Source organism: Taudactylus pleione, unplaced genomic scaffold (genome assembly GCF_031769625.1).
Source record: "Taudactylus pleione unplaced genomic scaffold, aTauple2 ptg000109l, whole genome shotgun sequence".
NCBI lineage: Eukaryota > Metazoa > Chordata > Amphibia > Anura > Myobatrachidae > Taudactylus > Taudactylus pleione.
In genome coordinates, this window is record NW_028284511.1 from 3,921,896 (window position 1) to 3,942,136 (window position 20,241).

General features: G+C 41.2%; 1 protein-coding gene across 1 annotated transcript in view; it reads left to right on the forward strand.

Annotated features, from left to right (window-relative positions):
* Positions 1–20,241, forward strand: part of LOC148525218 (uncharacterized) — a 241,905-nt gene that overhangs the window by 164,201 nt on the left and 57,463 nt on the right. The window contains exon 11 of the mRNA XM_088471028.1: positions 8,454–8,485. Within this exon, the coding sequence (XP_088327154.1) occupies positions 8,454–8,485 (32 nt within the window). The remainder of the gene's footprint in view (positions 1–8,453; positions 8,486–20,241) is intronic.

Below are 20,241 nucleotides of genomic sequence, written 5' to 3' on the forward strand. Positions count from 1 at the left end.
TATGTAGTGGAAGCCAGGTAAAACATTGATTGATTGATTACAGTGCTAATATAACTATAATAAATCAGAGAAATTTAAATATTATGAAAAAGAGAAGCATACTAAATACAAATTAATTGATAAATTGATTACAGTACTAATAAAACTATATAGAAAAATAAATCAGAGAATTGGAAAACACTACTAAGGAACAAGCATGCAAAATCCCAATGAGATTGATTGTTTGCAGTAATAATAATAATAAAAAAAAATGACAGACATTGAAACAAACTATTAAAAAACAAGTTTCCAAAATCCCAAAGAGATTTTGAAAGTGGAAACTGAGGGCCTGATTCAGCAAGGATTGCTATTCTGCTAATATGCACGCTACGCAGTTGCTAATATCAGCGGCGAAATGCAAATGTTTGCAATCGCATTGTGATCACAACCTGACATAAAGACGCCCACTTCCCATTACATCCATATACTTGGGCAACATAGTGAAATAATCTGTAACATCGAGTAACATCGGACCCATATGCACAGTTAAGTCAGGTTAGACTTCACTCAGCAATTGCTAACTTCAGCTAACACTATGAGGCGTCTGGCTGCATATGGCCACGAAGTGGCTAATTTATGCATGCCCTTGCAACAGCATTGCAATGCACTGGCATGCCTGAATTCGCCCGACCACCCCCCATCACCACCCACAAAAGGCACTTCCTGTCAATCACTCTGCTTTGAATTTACTTAGCCTCTGCAAACTCAGTTCCCATACCAATTGCTAGTTCACACATCCGCACTGCGATGCATATGAATGCGCAATGCAAATTAATTGACCGATTGCATGCATATGGACAAATACGTTCCTTCTCATGCCCTGAATCCAAACAGCAAATCACAGGCCATAGGACTCAAGGCAGAGTAACAGCCTAGTAAGTGTTAAATACATATTTTCACCTCATAGATCACTACACTTATATTGTTTGGACACACATGGGACTAGTAGGGTGCTACTGACCCCTTCTTAATGCATTTTTAATAAAAGTTATATTTTATACTATACTTATATTTTCTTTAAAGAGCGCCCCAAAAAAGGTTTCTTCTTTCCATCCTGGCTTTTTGGGAGGAACCCTATGACTATATATTCAGATACTTCCTAAGGGTGCACCACCAACACAATGATATTATGTATCTAAACCAAAAAATTATTGGATGTTGGTTCTACATATGTTCCTATATGAGATTTTTTGGAAAAAAAAATGGTATTGTGCAGAATCAATCCCCTCCCCCCTCCTAACAGTGTTGTTAATCATCTGTACAGTTTGAAGATGTCATTATTATCATCCTAACCCTCAGCCTCATCAGTGTTAACATCATCATCACCGCACAATAATAGTTCACCCCAAGTGGAATCTACCCTTACAGAAGTATATGTACTTTGTTGTAATTGATGGCAAATGTCTTCCTCATATCATTTATTTACAATTTTTATGAATATTCAAACAAATGTTAGGAAGTAGCCTCCAATTGATCACAATTTTCCTGGGCTGTGCTAAACACTCTTTCCAAATACACACTGGAGGGTGGGCAGCTGAGCTAAAGCAAAGCTAGTTTGTACAAGGGGCTCAAAATTGCTTTTTTTCCTCCCAGTATTCAGATGGACGATTATACACTGTCATTAAAATAATCTTCTACCATTCTATAGATGCTTACTGTATCAAATTGAGTCATGGTAGAGGTGTCAATAATTTTGGGCAATTCTTTTAAGACTGGCTAGATGTCACAATGGTGTGCTAAGTTAACTCATCCTTATCACCAGTGGATCTCTTGAAAAATATAATTTTTTTCCTGACAGTAACATTTGCAGGAGAAACTGAAGCAGATGTTGTTGTGTAATTTGCCACTTGAGCTGACAACTTACTGGCAAGGACCTCTTTGCATCTTTTAAGATCTGTGTCAATTGGAAAGAAAGACATTACGTACAGCTTAAACCTAGGATCAAGTATGGTTGCCAAAATGTAGTTATCCAATTGCTAGATGTTCTAAACCCTTTGGTCCTGGTGAAACATATAAAGAACTTGATCTACAAGTCCAACATACTTTGCAGAATACCTTAATTTTATTTCATCCTTCAGTTTCTCTAGCTGCTTTTCCAGGAGTTTAGTTAAGGAATACACCGACTCAGGCTGGCAGTATCTAAATTGACTTTATTGGTTACTATTTGAAATGGTTTTAGTAGCTTGCATAAAAGGGAGAGTACTCTCCAGTGTGATGGACTAAGGTACATTCTCCCTCCTTTCCCTATGTCATGGCTTGTTGTATTCACCTGGATCTCTTGTTGCTTTTCCTCCAATAGCTAAAGCATATAGTTGGTGGAATTTCATCTAGTTTATACCTGTTGCTTCAGTTGGTGGCATGGAAAATGGCCTTGTTTTTGCAGCCACTGCAATCTTCTACAGGCATTGGCTGAATATCAAAAATGCCCATACATTTTTTGGGCCGCAGTCACCATCTCCTACATGCACCTGTAATTTTTTAAGAAATTCTGAACCACAAAGTTTATTGTGTGTGCAAAACATGGTACATGTTGAAAATCACCCAGTTGTAATTCTTGTACAATGTAACAGGATAAGATATTTTGTCATCACATCTCTGAGGTTTTTCAACTAGATGACATAGGTAGGCCTCTAATGAAGTTGGTGATAAAGAGAGTAGCCTGATTCTGAATGAGCTGAAGTTGTTTGTTAGATACTGCTACTGCTAAAGGCAAGACACTCACCCAGTGGGCTGTTACAGTACCAGTACCACTTGTCGACATATCTTTAATGGATAGTGGCTACAATGATATTTTGTAGCCAATGGATAACTTTTTAACTTTTAATGTCCTGGTACAGGCAAGGAATTGCTGTTCTGGCAAAATAGTATTGAGATGGAATTTAGTAGTATGAACACATGGCCTTAACTATTTGTCTAAAACCAGATACATTGTTTAAATTACTAGTCTTCTTAGTCCACTTCTGTGAAGAAGATTCACCCCCAGCAACAGGATTCCTAGCGCACAAGGATTCTTCCTGGGAATCCTGGATAGGGGAGGAGTCAGGTAGCTTTTGCAATTTGAATGCAGGAAGAATATCTCTGATCAATAATGAGAAGGTTGATGATGAAGGTGGTGGCAGTGGAGATTGCATGTGTTGGGATATATCCCTGCTGATGGTAGCTGAATCTGGAATGCTTGTTATTAGTTTACAAGATTTTCCAGATTTTGATAAATAATTTGCATGAACTCACTGCAAGTGAAACAACAGGGATGATGTTTTTAAATGGTTTGCCTCACAAATTGTATAGAAGGCTTGACAAATGTTGTCAGGATTTGGATAAAAATAATTCCACACGAAAGAGGTGGCTTTTTTCATCTTCTGCCCTGGCATGGCAGTATACTACTTATCACTGCAAGATCTGCTGCCACTATTGACTTACTTACTTTGACACAAACAACATCCGTCTCATGAATTTTATCAACTTCTACCTGTTCAACACGTTCATCATCAACATATTCATTAGTGTTAGGCACACAAATACCCCCTCATCCTGTTGCACTTCCACAGTAGAATCCTCAATTTCTACATCACCAGTATTACTTTTACTACTACTCATCCTCACATTTGCAGAGGGTGCAGAAATGGTGTAAAGAGGCTTCTCTATAATTACAATTTCAGAAATGTTAGACTCACACATAGCACTCATGGACACCCTTAGACAGGGATCTGTTCAGTTTGTGAACATACGTTTGTTGTTCAACCTTAGTGCTCTTTTTGTGCACTGACTTACATGGTTTAAAGATAACACTTGTAGACTCAGGCCCTGATTCAGAGCCAGACGCTTTTTTTTTGGAGCAGCCTCCTGGACACTCGCATAGCAGTGGGTGACCAGCCACAGTTATTGCAAGCGGCCAGGATGATGGTCGCAATGGTCAAGACCATCACAACCATCGGGCTTGCGACGAGACCCTTGTGGTAGGGTCTCATGGTTGCAAGCCCCAGAGAGCTTCTGGCTCCAATAGAGCTGGAAGCTCTCCCACTGACATCACTTTATTGTTAGATGTGATGTTTTTTTTAACATTGTAAAATATTGTTTAGATTTTAGGTGCCCTTTCTTAAACCTTCTTTCCCCTTGACCACCTTTAGTAGATGTTGTACTATGACTGGAATCAGATGCAGCACTTGTACTGGGTTGCTGTTCCTGCTCTTCTATCAACTGATCCGTGATTAGTTTTATTTTTAGCAGCAGGACAGGACACACACCTCCTTGCTTCATTTGAGTGATCCCAGCACTGCGACCCAGGTCACAGCCTGGGGTCACCATCAAAACAATTGTGACCATCGTTTGCGATTGTTGTTGATGTTCCATAGGCAAGGCTGCGGGAGCTAAAGCTTCCCACAGCCTAGCCAGGTCCTGGCAGCTTGTGAGGGCAGAAAATCTGCATGCATCCACGCAGACCCTGGCCTTGCCCTTCCCGGGAATGCTGCCAGAAAAAACCCCTGTCAATCAGGCTGTGGCTGGGACACACTGCGAGCGGGCTCGCAGTCGGAGGGCTGCACATGCGCAGTACACTTGCTGTGCATGCGCAGTCCTCCAAACATCGGAGATGTGCACTAACCATCGGGTTAGCGTACACCTCTGAATCAGGCCCACTCTCACATAAACTGGAAGGAAAACACACTATGCAATTTAAAAAAAAATTACACAAACACTGTCAATTGTTTTCATGCTATAGGAGAAACAGGTGTCCTTTGTGAGAATTGTTTTGAGGTGCAGATGATGATGATACCACCGCACACAGGACCTGATTCAGCAGTGCATACATACTGTACACTGACAATGATGCCCAGAGCTGGAACTAGACTTTTTGGTGTTCTGGGCCAGAAAGAGAATTGGCGCCCTCCTTCCCTGTTTTTCAAATAGGGACATAAGTCGCATGCCCAAAAAAGGGGTGCAGCCTGATGAGCTGCCATCAGAAATTATGGGGCAGATGCTGTAGCTCCACGTCTACCTATCCCTAACACTAACCCTCCCCCTCTCCCCACTATTTACCTTAGAGATGCCGGCACCAGGATTCTGACAGGTGTCAGGATTTCGGTGCTGGTTTTCTAAGTGTCGACATCCCATGTGCTGGGATTGTGACTACAACCCCTCCATCCCTCTACACTCCACCAATGAAACCATGAAAACACATGCTTCTCTACTCTGGCCAGATGGAGGGGGGTCAGCCAGGAAGGAGATGCCGAAGATAAAAAAAAGAGCTAGCTACAAGTGATAATGATTATTAACAGAAAATTGACAGGCCCGAATAGTGCCCTCTGACCTGTGGTGCCCTGTGCCAAGGCATATGTCGCACCACTCTAGTTACGGCCCTGATGATGTCTGCAGTAACTCTTCCCAGACACCTACTCCATCTACCAACTACTACAGTCTTTCTCCTACACAAATTCCCAATCCTTATGACACCCATATTGCATACTGATGGCATGCTAATGGCATTTGTTTAATAACACAGTGCTCCAGCCCACACCCTTTCCCGCATTTTCTTGTGTGAATTTGCACCCAATCATAAGAGAGTGACTTTTCTATTCGATCCAATGACGGGAAGATTATTTTGCCTCGTTTTATGATTCAAACTTAGTGGGAAGATCTGAGCCAGGACTTGAATATATTCGGAACTGCTATATTCGGGTATGTTCGGTTTCTGAGAAAACCGAACCACTCATCTCTAATAATAATAAGGCCAATAAGTTATCAATTCAATGTTTCAGTTTTAATAACCTTTTTCCTGCTGCTGGACAGTCACTGAGTGCCACCTGCTGCTGTGTCTCTATCAAATTTACTTTAAGGTATGCACCTGGGCACATTGCCTTCATTATTTACAGATAGAGAGAGAGAGAGAGAGAGAGAGAGAGAGAGAGAGAGAGAGAAAATGCAGCTGCACACACTTCAGCAATATATGGGAGGGTTCTCGTCAAAGAGTTAATAGCACATTGTGTCTGCAGCTCCAGGATGGCTAACAGAGGCCTGCACACCAATGTATTTGCAAAAAAAAGTCTAAATCCTTTTTTTTTACACATAGCACAGAGCCATATTTGTAAAAAAAAGATACATGCCTTTTCAGTGTGTATATTATACCTTCCTCAAGGATCTTCCTCACGGATAAATTAAAAGACCAGAAGATACCAAGTGCTGCCTCTGTCCCGTGCCTACATTTTTTTCTGAGCTGTGCTTCCAGTCTATTCACGAGGGCAATAGGGAGCAGTTTCTTCTTTATCCAACAAAACAGATATATATACAAAATGCCAAGGTGCTGCACTCACGGCATAGATTCAATAAACAGACGGTGAGTAGCATTTGTTTATCAATGTTTCAGTTCCTTACTGAACTTTATCAAGATGAAAAATACAAATGACAAACATACCTTTATACATGTAAAGCACCACATGTGAAGCCGGGAGCCAGAGCCGGGACCACTCACCCGTCTGACAGCACCAGAAGATGAGGTCATGACGCTAAGCATCTGGACTCAGCCTCCCTCGATCTTGTCACCATCACCATAGCTACCATATAAACAATAACAAATATAAAACTAAAATAAAACAGCACAGACATATAACAACCTTCAGGTATAACAAGCGGGATCAATCACATTTGTAATCACCAGGCATTAATAAGTTATACATTAAATAATATTGTAAGATTATTATCAATCTTAATAGTTAATTCCAATCCCTGGGGATATTGGATAGGTTATATAGAAAAATATCAAATAGATTATGCAGATAAATATCAAATATCTCAGGGTAACTCGGCACACTATAAGTATATTTACTCAATAACGACTTGATTGGTCATAAACAGGCTATAAAAAGCTGTTAAATTAGATATTTTCATTAAGTCCCCTGGGAGAAATGACGTCTAGCCGGGCTATCCAGTGAGCTTCACATTGTAGTAATTTGGTGGCGCGATCGCCACCTCTTATTAAAGGGGGGATGTGATCAATCACTCTATATTTAATGCTGGACAAAGGGTGAATACTTATATATACATGTGATTTCTTAGTTTTTTTTTTACTAAATTTGGAAAAATCTCAAAAATACTTTTTACACATTGTCATTATTGGGTATTGTGTGTAGAATTTTGAGGAGAAAAATGAATTTATTCAATTTTGGAATAAGGCTGTAACGTAACAAAATGTGGAAAAAGTGACGTGCTGTGAATACATTCCAGATGCACTGTATATATATATATATATATATATATATATATTTATATATATGTGTAATTTTTTTTCACAAGGGTGGTTCCATAAGTAAGGTACTCTAACAATACCTGTCATGTGTAATGTTCTTTATTTCATTATTTCATTCTAATTTTCCACCAGGCCAGGGTAGATCGCCTATAATGTGTAATGTTCTCTATTTCATTCTAATTTTCCCCCAGGCCAGAGTAGATAGCCTATCATGTGTAATGTTCTCTATTTCATTCTAATTTTCCACCAGGCCAGAGTAGGTAGACCACTGCTTCCCCTTACGGCAATTAGACTGCACCTCATATCTGTCAAACTCTCCCAACATCAGTTGTAATATGGCGGGGCTGGTAGAAACATGGTCAAACATTGAGGTGCATAGTGTGATTAGATTTCTGTGTCTAAAGGGCACATCAGCAGCTAAACTTCATCGCCAACAGTCTTCAAGATAAGCAGTGGTCAGGCCGGCCAAGCATGTGCACTATAGATGACAATTTGTGCCACATTGAAGGTCTGATTCAGAAGGACAGATGCATCTTGAACACCTGTCCTGCAATTATCAAAGGCAGTTCACCAAACCCAAACCTGTTTCAATGACATGACACTATTATTACCGTGCACAAGTTGGCAATGAATTTCAGCTGCTGATGTGCTCTTTAGATGCAGAAATCTGATCACGATCTTATCTCTTCAAACCTAGTAGAGTGTATTATCTGTAGTGGATAGTTCTAGATTGATGGTTACTTCCTGCTTCCCCTTCTGGGATTGGATTTTGTAAGTTTATCAATGGGCGGCCTTAAAAAATAATGATTACTCATGGAAAATAATATCTAGTTAACATCATTAGCTGAGGAGGGGTAAGTGAGATTTCTAATCTCCATCCTTCAGTCATCAAACACCCGACTATAGTTAGTTATAAATTTACTTCATATCAGCTTATCTGAGTGATTTTTTCAGGAACAGAATACAGTAACAGATGTACATTGCTGAACTCAGAAAATCATTGATCATTGAGATAATTTCTCAAAATCCCTATCTCCTATCACATGTGAGGAACATGAGATCTGGATGTTGGTTAAAACAATTTAGGCATCAATATTGTCTACTGTAATTATAACAATTCTATATGACCCTAAGGTTTGAATCTGTTAAATATAATAATTATTTGTTTTTCTTTTAGAGTGTATTGGACCTAATGGTGAACCTAAAAAGGTAAGAAAATGTCTAATCTTGATGAGTTCCACAAAGTACTGTAGTGAGATCCAGATTTTAGTCTTCTTGCACTTTGAGGACAGTACAAATCCATGAAAGAACTTCAAACAGTAGTTATGTACTGTCCTTCCATATTCTACCTCAGCAATGGTATTCGAAGTAACAGAAAATACATACTGCAAGTATTGTTTTTAATATAATACGTATACATGAAGTACTGTTTTCTAGTGTAACGAAATTACGATGAAAACAAGGAAATATACAAAAATAAGTTTGATCAAAAACAATTAATAATTTTATAAAGTAACAATTTTATATAAAAAGATATGTTTAATATGTGTGATGGAGCCCAAGTTTGGTGTTGCAGTACAAGAGGCTGTTGTGAAATTCTAGTTTCACCTCAGGGCTTCATCAGGAAGTGCAGCTCCTCTTTTTATACTTTTACCAATGGAGATGATTTATAAATAAACTGTATAAGGAATAATTTGGACTATTTAGAGTAAAAAATTTATAGACACCATGGCAATTTTGTCTGCAGTTGATTAATCACAATTCAGATATTCACATAATTTTTGATATCAGTGCTAACATTCTTGAAAGAATTTAACAAAGTTAGGAATGAAGGGGAAGTGAGGGGTGTAGAGTTCTGTGGAGGTAAATTTACTAAGGTGACAGTTTTTAGAAGTGGAGATGTTGCCCATAGCAACCTATCAGATTCTACTTAACATTTAACTAGCACCTTCTAGTAAATAATAGCTAGAATCTGATTGGTTGCTATGGGCAACATCTCCACTTCTAAAACCTCTCACTTTAGTAAATTTACCCCCTGCTGTTTGTTAATGCAGTAATAATCACATGGAAGAAAATTATCCAGGCTCTTATGTGTATAGGTGTCCAACCTCAGCAAAAAACAAAAACCTTTTCCCCCCCAATTACCGCACGCCTTAAAAATGGGGTGACGATCTCCACAACCAAGAGGCCTCTAATGAAATTACCTTATCTATTGGTCGGGAAACCTGTCAGCTGATCGGTTTTGACTAGGACCAGGAGCCGGGAAGCAGCGTGTCTATGGCCTGCACACTGCGATTACACACAGCCATATTGAGCCACTGGGAACCACAAACCAAGTTGCTGATCAGCTGCTGGTTGCCACTGTACATCCACTCAGAGCTACTGGTAGCCATCAGGAACCGCCACCCTTTAGGAGATATTGACTTGTACCTTGAGAGCTGCTGGGAGCAACGTACAACTCTCTAGGACACAGAGAAGAGTTTTGGAAACTGCTGCTGGCAGTGGTGCTGCTACACACTGCTCCTCCTCCGACAGAGTGCCTACAAGATTTGTATGTAGTTATGTACTATAAATAACACTTAGCTCAGGTGGCTTTTTCCCTTTGAATATTGAATACCTAAAGATCTGTAATGAGGTAATACTCTCGTTGTGACCCAGCCACTGCTACTTAGCACTTTGTATTTACTGCAGCTCATTTCTGGGTTGTTGCAATTTGCAAAAATTACACAAACATCCAATTTTCTTGCTGGCAATTAACTTTTATAAGACTCTGATCCTGCGCTTAACTAACCAAAATGATCTAATTGTAAAGACAGACTGCTTCAATCTTTATTATATACTATATTATACTAGCTGTTTCCCACAATGAAATCACTTCTGCCAACATTTTAATTTATTTGAGGTGTTATAGCTGTATTGCTTTGCATAGGGGCACTGTCGCGAGAGTGGCCCACGTGACCAGCAGTGCTATATAGACTGGTGGCAGCAGAGCCTTTACCCACCACTCACACCAATGTCACTGTGTACCCTGTGCACAGACTATTATGTTGCCTATCCTAATCAAGTGAATATGGGCCTAAAGCACCTCTCCCCACACCCCTTACCAGCTGCGCACACATGGTGCCACACCTATCTCTTGCATTGATTATGTCAATAGATTTTGTTTTTGTTATTGCTCAGCTAAAACTTGACAGGTCAAGATAAATCAAAGTGCAGGTTATTTCTAGGAGTTTCCACTACAAAATGATGCAGTTTGCATGAAAATTGGTTCAGCAGTTTTTGTGCCAACTTAGAACAGACAGACACAATGTTCTTCCATCATTAGTATAGTAGATTATATATTAGATTTCTGGTGTAGTAATTAGGTTTACATATATCAAGATGTCAGGGCTGTATATATTATGGTTTCACTAGATTCATTGCCACTGTGAATTTTATAATCATTGTTTTAATTTTGAGATATTCATTTATTAAATATTTGCTCTACACTAGAGCTCCCTCCATTTGTTATTCGGGGAATGGGTATGAAGTCCCGGTGGCTGAATAGCTGCCGATTCATAACCTGATACCGTCAGCCTACAGGTAAGTAGCCTATCCCTACCCCTCTTCCCCCCCTAACCTGAATCCTCCCTTAGTGGTGCCTAACCCTAACCTCCCCACTAGAGCCTAACCCTAACCTCCCCCCTGGGGTGACTAACCCTAACCCCCCTACTGCACCCTAAACCTAGCCCTCCTGGGGGGGTGCCTAACCCTAGGGGTGCCTAACGCTAACCCTAACCCTAGGGATGCCTAACGCTAATCTCCCCCCCAAAAAAACTAACCCTAACTCCGCTACAGTCCCCAAACCTAACCCTCCGACCCCCTACAGCTAACGTTAATGGCGCCCTGGACTTACCTCATTCGGTCTGGTGTCCTTCGGCGTTCCAGCTTTGGGATTAAGACAGGCATCAGTATTTTGACACCTATCTTAACTCCCTTGTTGGGATTGGGATGTCAGTATTTAGACCGCCAGCCTTGCAGCCGCCAATCTCATAACTACATCCCGTTATTCGGCTGTGGACATACAGTAATGCAACATTTAATGCCTGAATGGATCACAATGTTGTATATTTATGAAATTGTGAGTTGACATTTTTGGGTACTTAGTTCAAGAGCCTCAATGGGATCCTTGTACCTTACAAGAACTGGATACAATAGCAAATAAATATGCCAACTACAAATAATAGCTGTGGGATATGCTATATGCAATTAATAAGCTGGTTTGATAAGCACATACAATATTATACAATATAGACCACAAAAACACCTTTTGGGGGCACTACTTATATATGTCAAAAGTTAGTTGTTATTAATACATAATGTGACACTTCCCTGCTAAAATGTTACTCAGCAATAGTGTCCAGTGGTTCAGAAAGGATAGCTTCTTCCAGTAGTAACCTCTTGCCCTTCCCTGGCGGAGAGGTTAAGGTACAGCACTTGCCCAGACACATAAAAATAAGTTTTATCCTTAAATATATTTTTCTTTATTTAAATTCAATAGAACGCGAAAAAAAGAAATAAGTAAATGTTCAACAGCAATCGATTTCCTTTTCTATGCACCAGCAATCAATTACAATTAGCAACAAACCCTGTTATAATAACCCTAAAGTAAACAAATCCTATCACACTATTATGACTCTAGAGATATAGGGGTCTATTTACTAAGCTGTGTTAGGAGATAAAGTGAACGGTGATAAGGTACCAGCCAATCAGCTCCTAACTGCCATCTCACAGGCTGTGTTTGAAAAATGGCAGTTAGGAGCTGATTGGCTGGTACCTTATCACCGTTAATTTGATCTCCTAACACAGCTTAGTTAATAGACCCCTAAAAGTATAAGGTAGCATTTATACTATATCCCTTTCAATTGAGTGTACACTCTTTAACCAAGTCCTCTTCGTCGATGCACATAGATTTATGAATTGTACCTTTTCATGAATACTAAGTCACCTCTGCAGTCTAATAAATATGGAACAGTATTTATGGCAGTGGGTATCTAGTTTTCAGTAGTGAGGACAATAACTACTGTTACTTAGCTGAGGTAAAATGGAAGCAGGCTGTTAGCAGTAACTGAGGGGATGCTCCAGGCACTTAGTTAACAAAAAAGAGAAAACAATAACCACACTCTAATGTGGTAAAAACAGCAGCACTGATTAACAATTAATGTACAAATATATAAATTTAATGCATATATAAACAAATAATTTAATACAAGTGTTGTCTCAAATTATTTTAATCTAAATATCAGAATAAATTAATAATAATCACATATTAATGCATTGTATCAGCTGGTTGCTAAAAATCCTATTGTTGAGTGTCACAATAAAAGTTCTCTTGGAATAGGTTCTTATATTGTAATTGAAGAATTATATGCACTATAATCCACAGAACCTTGGAATATGTTAACCAATTTGCCGCTTCCGTCTAAGTAGGTTATTTTAAAATTGATCACTAAATAATGTTATACAGTAACAATCCCCAAGAGAAATCCGTTAATTGCCAGTATCCACCTTGTTCACACTGATTGTGAATGTAAAAAGCAGAGATGTGTATCCCATTCGGTGTCGCTTAAGTGTCTGCTGATTTAGCTGAGTGTATACAACAGATTTCTTATAGTTCTGCACTCTCTTACGGGGACATAGTGTTACTCACCCAGTCCTGGAATATCTAAACAGAGGAGATGTGCAGGATGAAATTTAATTAAGCACTAACAGCGCTGTATTCAGGGCTCACCAACTGCGAGGATTTGACAGCAAACGCCGCTCCCCCATCTCCTCTGTAGAAGCGCACTGGTCCCTATATATAAGTCCCGATGTGAGGAGAAATCTTTAATGCGGTAATTGGTGGCACTGATGCACAGGATGGCTGGTAGCAATAGCGATCACCGTATGGGAGGTTTTCAAAAGCGGCTTGTCCCTGTAATCAGCAAGGTGTAGTAAGCACTCATCTGATTTAAAAGCAGGTGTATGTCTCTCTCTAATGCGTTTCTTCCCCAGCTGATTTCTTCAGAGGGGACACTTAGTTAACAGCTGCTCCATGAAAATGAACATTCTAATGGTGCAAACCCAGGTTTGTTAGTAGTTTGCCTTCCTGTCATCCTTGTGTACTGACTGAGTTCTTATATAAGCTCCAAGCAGAGGCGGGTGAGGAGAATATATTTTACTAACTGCTTTGTTATTGATCTGACATGAATTATTGTTTAATCTGCTGTACTCACTGTCACCCCGTATGCTATAACTGCAGTTCAGTACTTCTTTCTGTTGGCAGCTCCTGCTGTCAGTGTATAGAAGCCGAGCCCCTCCCCTCACTAATCACTCTCCAGCAGGGAGAAGTCACCTCAGCAGGGCAAGCCTGTTCATTAAATGGACACCTCCGGAGTCCCCTTCAGGGACTGATCTATGGCGTCACTGTCCACTGCCCTGGGCCGGCTCACTAAAGCTGGTTACACACGGTACTATGTGTACCCAGTGATGGGACCAACAATCAGATGGCCAACATATCGGGTGGTCCCCACACAAAGGAGCAATCCAATGCCTGACTGCCCAATATTCCGCCCCCCCTTCATAGACCTGCATGGGATTGTTCATTGATTCTCCAGATCTCTTGTGCATGCACAAAGAACTAGAGGAGCGATGGATGACCCCACGGGAGTGCACAGTGGATGATATTGAGCTTACACACGGAATGATATAGCTGCTATATCATTCCAATCAGTCGGATCGGTCGCTATATTGTTCTGTGTGTGGGGACCTTAACAGTGCCGTTTGTCACACAGCTGCTGGTTACTGTCGGGAGTCTTTTTCCAATGCTGGTGTCCTCCTCTCTGATCGCTACCTCAGACTCTGCCCTGACCAACTGCCACATGTCTGACCACCTGACACAGGTCATGTGACCTACTCCTGACCTCTTCAGCAGCTGCAGAGGCTGCTGGAAATTGTGGTCTGCCTGTGTAACGGTATGTACATGTGCTGTAGCGTGATGCACAGTGTCATACATAATACCTTCCATAGCGGGGTATTACAATAATATTTAGTATACAGTAGTTCAATTAAAATATATGAGGAACACAAAGACAGAAAAACATAACACATATATTTTTTTTACAAATGTTTGTCAAAATATTGTCCAAAAGAGAGAACATAGTAAATATTCTATTTTTAGGAACAGTCACTTATAAATTATCAGTATTGATTCCATTTTCGATATATGTTCTCTAGCATAAAGGTGAAAATATAGTAAGGACTTTCAATTGTCAGTGTGAGATATCTACATTATACACAAGATTTTATATCTAATTTATTGGGCTAAATGTAATAGGGTGCGAGTTCTAAAAAGGTGTGAGTTTAGCGCAAAACTCACACTTTTTCAGTACTCGCACCATATTACATTTAGCACAATAAATTAAATATAAAATAGCGTAGGCTGCGAGAACATGCAAACTCGCATGTTTCTCGCATTTTCACTACTCGCATGGTGCAAAGTTGCATTCAGATGTTTTCCCATTAAAAACACACAACTCGCACTAGGTAGGCTAGGTAACCTGCTCTTCCAGACTTGGGTTAAAATGGGATCAGAAAGATTTGCCGCCAGTTCAAATCCCAACAGCGGAAGCACGGCAGTGAAATCCCGACAGGTAAGTATTTTTTTCTATTTACTAACCTAACCTCCCCCCCACTAACCCTAACCTCCCCCCAAGTGCCTAACCCTAATCCTCCTTCTCCGCAGCCTAACGCTCCAGGAGGGGTTCCTAACTCTGACCTCCCCCCAGGGGTGCCTAAGCCTAACCCCCCTTCCCCTAGCCTAACCCTAACCTCCCGGCGGGGAGCCTAACCCTAAGTCCCCCCTGGGAGCCCCTAACCTAACCACCCCCCTACGGCTGTCCGCTCCCGGTGCCCGCTAACCTTCAATCAGTAAGCCTGGTGTCGGGCTCCCGGCTTAGGTCTAGTGACAGGCGGCGGTATTTAGAAGCTGGTCATTAGACACTTGCCAGGATTAAACAGTCGGGATGCCGATGGTTGGCATTTAGACCGTCAGCATCCTGACTGCATCCCGTTAAAATGTGCTATGTTCTTACCATGGTAGATATGCCCAATCTCATCTGATCTTGGAAGCTAAGCATTGTAGAAACTTATTAGTACCTGGATGGGAGACCTCCAATGAAGGCTGTGTCCTCAGTCATCTCTTGTATAAGTTGTCGGTTGTTAACCTATATTGGTGTGTCCAGCCTCTGGCTGGATTCCCAAGATAATACATTTTCTTTGATAGTTTTGTCTTTTTCTACACTGATCATTACAGTTTTGCTAGGGTGGATATTTGTTTCATTGCAGCTTACTATGGCTTTTATCCTGCATTACCACTGTACAGACACTCATTGGGGACTCCTTCTTATGTTTTTTGGATATATTTTTTGATATAAAAAAATGTTTTTAGATATTTGTTTTCAGTATTTTTATTATTTCCTTGGTTTTGCCCATATGCAATTTTACATATATTTGTCCTACTTATTTTCCTATTTTTTTCTTCTATTGCTATTATGAACCAGATTATTACTTCTTTTTTTTCTGGAATTATTCCTTTCCAAGACTTCTGTAGCTTGTTTTCTTGATTTCCCTGTTTAGCCAATCTTCAAATTGGCATTTTTTTAATCCGGTGCATTTATTTTATTTCAGAGTTTTCATGTGTTTTCTTTTCTTACCTGTATCTCTTACACTTGAATTAATGTTGTTTCTGGGTAATATTTCTACCTTCATTTTCACTTGGTCTTTTACATTTACTTTACTTAACTTATCTTAAGAGTGAGTTGTCATGAAATCAGCCCTTGATATGGGTCAGGCTAATGACATCACTCCAGCATCACATTCCCTCTCAGGTGGATGTTCTTAAGCCGTGTATCCACTTGCCGATTAAACAGAGCGATTGAATGATTATGACATCGTAATCATTCTATTGCTCAGTAATCGTGCGTAAATTGGGCGATGCGCACTCCCGCTGGTTGTTTCCGACATCAATCATCGCCTGAACATGCCGGGCAATCTGCTGATAATGACAGATTGGGCATGTTCCAGGATGAGGGAGGGTGCCTGCAGTGAACGACATATTGTTCAGTGTAGGCATTACAGGGGATGAGGAACGACTGTACGATTACAATGTTGTAATCATACTGTCGTTACCCCATTGGCAAGTGGAAACACTTCATTCATTTCACTTTAGATGTACAACTACATAAGGTATAACACACAGCAGCCAGGAATCAGCACACCAGTCCAAGATTTTCTTGCAAGCTAGCCGCATCTAATTTTTATTGTGCAGTATAAAATGGAAACCATAAAAATAAAACCTAGCCCATCTGGGCACTAAATAAACAATAAATTCCCTCTCTCAAAGGCATATGCACTGATATCATTATCGTTCAATCGCTCATGAATCGTGCATGAATCGGGCACATTAATGTCGGAAACGGCCCGCTGGTCAGTTCCAACATCAATCATCGCCCGAACATGCTGGTCAACCTGATGATAACGTCAGGTTGAGCATGTTAGCCGAGGATTGATGTGCCTACACTGAACAACTGAACGTTTAGTGTAGGCACAGCAACAGACTGTGAAACAGCTGCACGATTACAATGTCATAATCATGCAGTCGTTTCAAAGTCTGCTAATGGATGTGCCCCATTACAAGTAGTACATCAGTGTCTGAACAAGCCAGCCTGACTGCCTGCTCTCCCCCAGGTATGAGACACTCAGCCAAACCCTGACACAGCCTTTACTAGTCTTTCACAGCTGCAGGCTTTTATTAGACTGCTCTCATGCTGAAGGCCCCAAAACCTAAAATGGGCTTGTGGATGGAGTCCTCCCTTCTCTCTCACATTGACACCCCAAGGACCCATTATCCAGCTTTTACTCAAAACCCAAACTCTAATCAAGCAGACACAGACATTTTCTGAAGGTTTAGAACACATAGGTCAGAAACTTTACCAGTGCTTTTATCACAATATATATATATATATATATATATATATATATATATATATATATAAATAATGCCCTTAGTTTGCACTGAAAATAGGAAAGTTGAGCCCACGTTAGTGGGAACCTCTTTGGGGCATTCCATTGGTGCCAATTTGAACTAATTTTGAATTCTCAAATATTAGGAGGAATTCTTATTCATTATTTAATTGGTGTTATAAAGCACATTTAATAAAGTTGTGCCCTCTAAGTCTTTCTTGTGTGTAATATATATATACTATATATATATATATATATATATAATGAACAAAGGGGGTGCACTCACCAGTCTTCTAAAATTAGTTTTTATTTCATCTTTTTAAAAAAAATTTACAGCATCATAGTAAAGCTCCACTTTTTAAAAAGATGAAATTAAAGCTCATTTTAGAAGACTGGTGAGTGCACCCCCTTTGTTCATTTTTTGTATGCAGGGATACAGGTGATCCCATTTGGGTGGCTACCCCAGCAATTGGATTTTCAGACGTGAGTGTGGACTAATACTGGACTTATATATATATATATATATATATATATTAGGGGTGAGCGGGTTCGGATTTCTGAAATCCGAACCCCCCCGAGCCCCCCCGATCCGAGTCCGATCCGAGTCAGGCTCGACTTTTCCCGCCTGACTCGGATCTGACATCGAGGCAAAACGTCATCATCCCGCCTTCCGAGTCTCGCGGGTTTTGGATCCTATATAAGGTACCCGCGTCGGCGCCATTTTCTCACTCGGCTGTGGACAGTGAAGAGGGAGGGTGGGAGTTAGTGCTGTGTAGTGTAGTGTAGTGTAGTGCTGCTGTTGTCCACTACTTCAAAGTCCATAGGGGCTGGCTGTGTTGTGCTGTGCTGCTGTTGTTAATAGGGGCTGTGTCCACTACTTCAAAGTCCATAGGGGCTGGCTGGACTGTGTTGTGCAGTCAGTTCCAAAGTCCTGTGCAGTGTCCCAGTCCTAAAGGGGTGCTGTAGTGTTGTCCAGGGGGTGCTCTGTCCATCAGGGGTGCTCCCCCCAAGTGCTAAAAAAATAATATATTTTCTGTGTTTGTGAATTGTGTGCGCAGTAGCCGCACGTGCATCAACAAAGTAGTGCCAAGCGTGCGCCTGTGTCATAAGTAAAGGGCCGGCTGGCTTGACCGTTAAGGGTGCTGTAACCCCCGAAAGTACACTCCAGTCCAAACCAAAAAAAAAATTATTTTCTGTGTTTGTGAATTGTGTGCGCAGTAGCCGCACGTGCATCAACAAAGTAGTGCCAAGCGTGCGCCTGTGTCATAAGTAAAGGGCCGGCTGGCTTGACCGTTAAAGGGTGCTGTAACCCCCGAAAGTACACTCCAGTCCAAACCAAAAAAAAATTATTTTCTGTGTTTGTTAATTGTGTGCGCAGTAGCCGCACGTGCATCAACAAAGTAGTGCCAAGCGTGCGCCTGTGTCATAAGTAAAGGGCCGGCTGGCTTGACCGTTAAGGGTGCTGTAACCCCCGAAAGTACACTCCAGTCCAAACCTAAAAAAAAATTATTTTCTGTGTTTGTGAATTGTGTGCGCAGTAGCCGCACGTGCATCAACAAAGTAGTGCCAAGAGTGCCCCTGTGTCATAAGTAAAGGGCCGGCTGGCTTGACCGTTAAGGGTGCTGTAACCCCCGAAAGTACACTCCAGTCCAAACCTAAAAAAAAATTATTTTCTGTGTTTGTGAATTGTGTGCGCAGTAGCCGCACGTGCATCAACAAAGTAGTGCCAAGCGTGCGCCTGTGTCATAAGTAAAGGGCCGGCTGGCTTGACCGTTAAGGGTGCTGTAACCCCCGAAAGTACACTCCAGTCCAAACCAAAAAAAAAATTATTTTCTGTGTTTGTGAATTGTGTGCGCAGTAGCCGCACGTGCATCAACAAAGTAGTGCCAAGCGTGCGCCTGTGTCATAAGTAAAGGGCCGGCTGGCTTGACCGTTAAAGGGTGCTGTAACCCCCGAAAGTACACTCCAGTCCAAACCAAAAAAAAATTATTTTCTGTGGTTGTGAATTGTGTGCGCAGTAGCCGCACGTGCATCAACAAAGTAGTGCCAAGCGTGCGCCTGTGTCATAAGTAAAGGGCCGGCTGGCTTGACCGTTAAGGGTGCTGTAACCCCCGAAAGTACACTCCAGTCCAAACCTAAAAAAAAATTATTTTCTGTGTTTGTGAATTTTGTGCGCAGTAGCCGCACGTGCATCAACAAAGTAGTGCCAAGAGTGCGCTTGTGTCATAAGTAAAGGGCCGGCTGGCTTGACCGTTAAAGGGTGCTGTAACCCCCGAAAGTACACTCCAGTCCAAACCAAAAAAAAATTATTTTCTGTGTTTGTGAATTGTGTGCGCAGTAGCCGCACGTGCATCAACAAAGTAGTGCCAAGCGTGCGCCTGTGTCATAAGTAAAGGGCCGGCTGGCTTGACCGTTAAAGGGTGCTGTAACCCCTGAAAGTACACTCCAGTCCAAACCAAAAAAAAATTATTTTCTGTGTTTGTGAATTGTGTGCGCAGTAGCCGCACGTGCATCAACAAAGTAGTGCCAAGCGTGCGCCTGTGTCATAAGTAAAGGGCCGGCTGGCTTGACCGTTAAGGGTGCTGTAACTCCCGAAAGTACACTCCAGTCCAAACCAAAAAAAAAATTATTTTCTGTGTTTGTGAATTGTGTGCGCAGTAGCCGCACGTGCATCAACAAAGTAGTGCCAAGCGTGCGCCTGTGTCATAAGTAAAGGGCCGGCTGGCTTGACCGTTAAGGGTGCTGTAACCCCCGAAAGTACACTCCAGTCCAAACCAAAAAAAATATTATTTTCTGTGTTTGTGAATTGTGTGCGCAGTAGCCGCACGTGCATCAACAAAGTAGTGCCAAGCGTGCGCCTGTGTCATAAGTAAAGGGCCGGCTGGCTTGACCGTTAAGGGTGCTGTAACCCCCGAAAGTACACT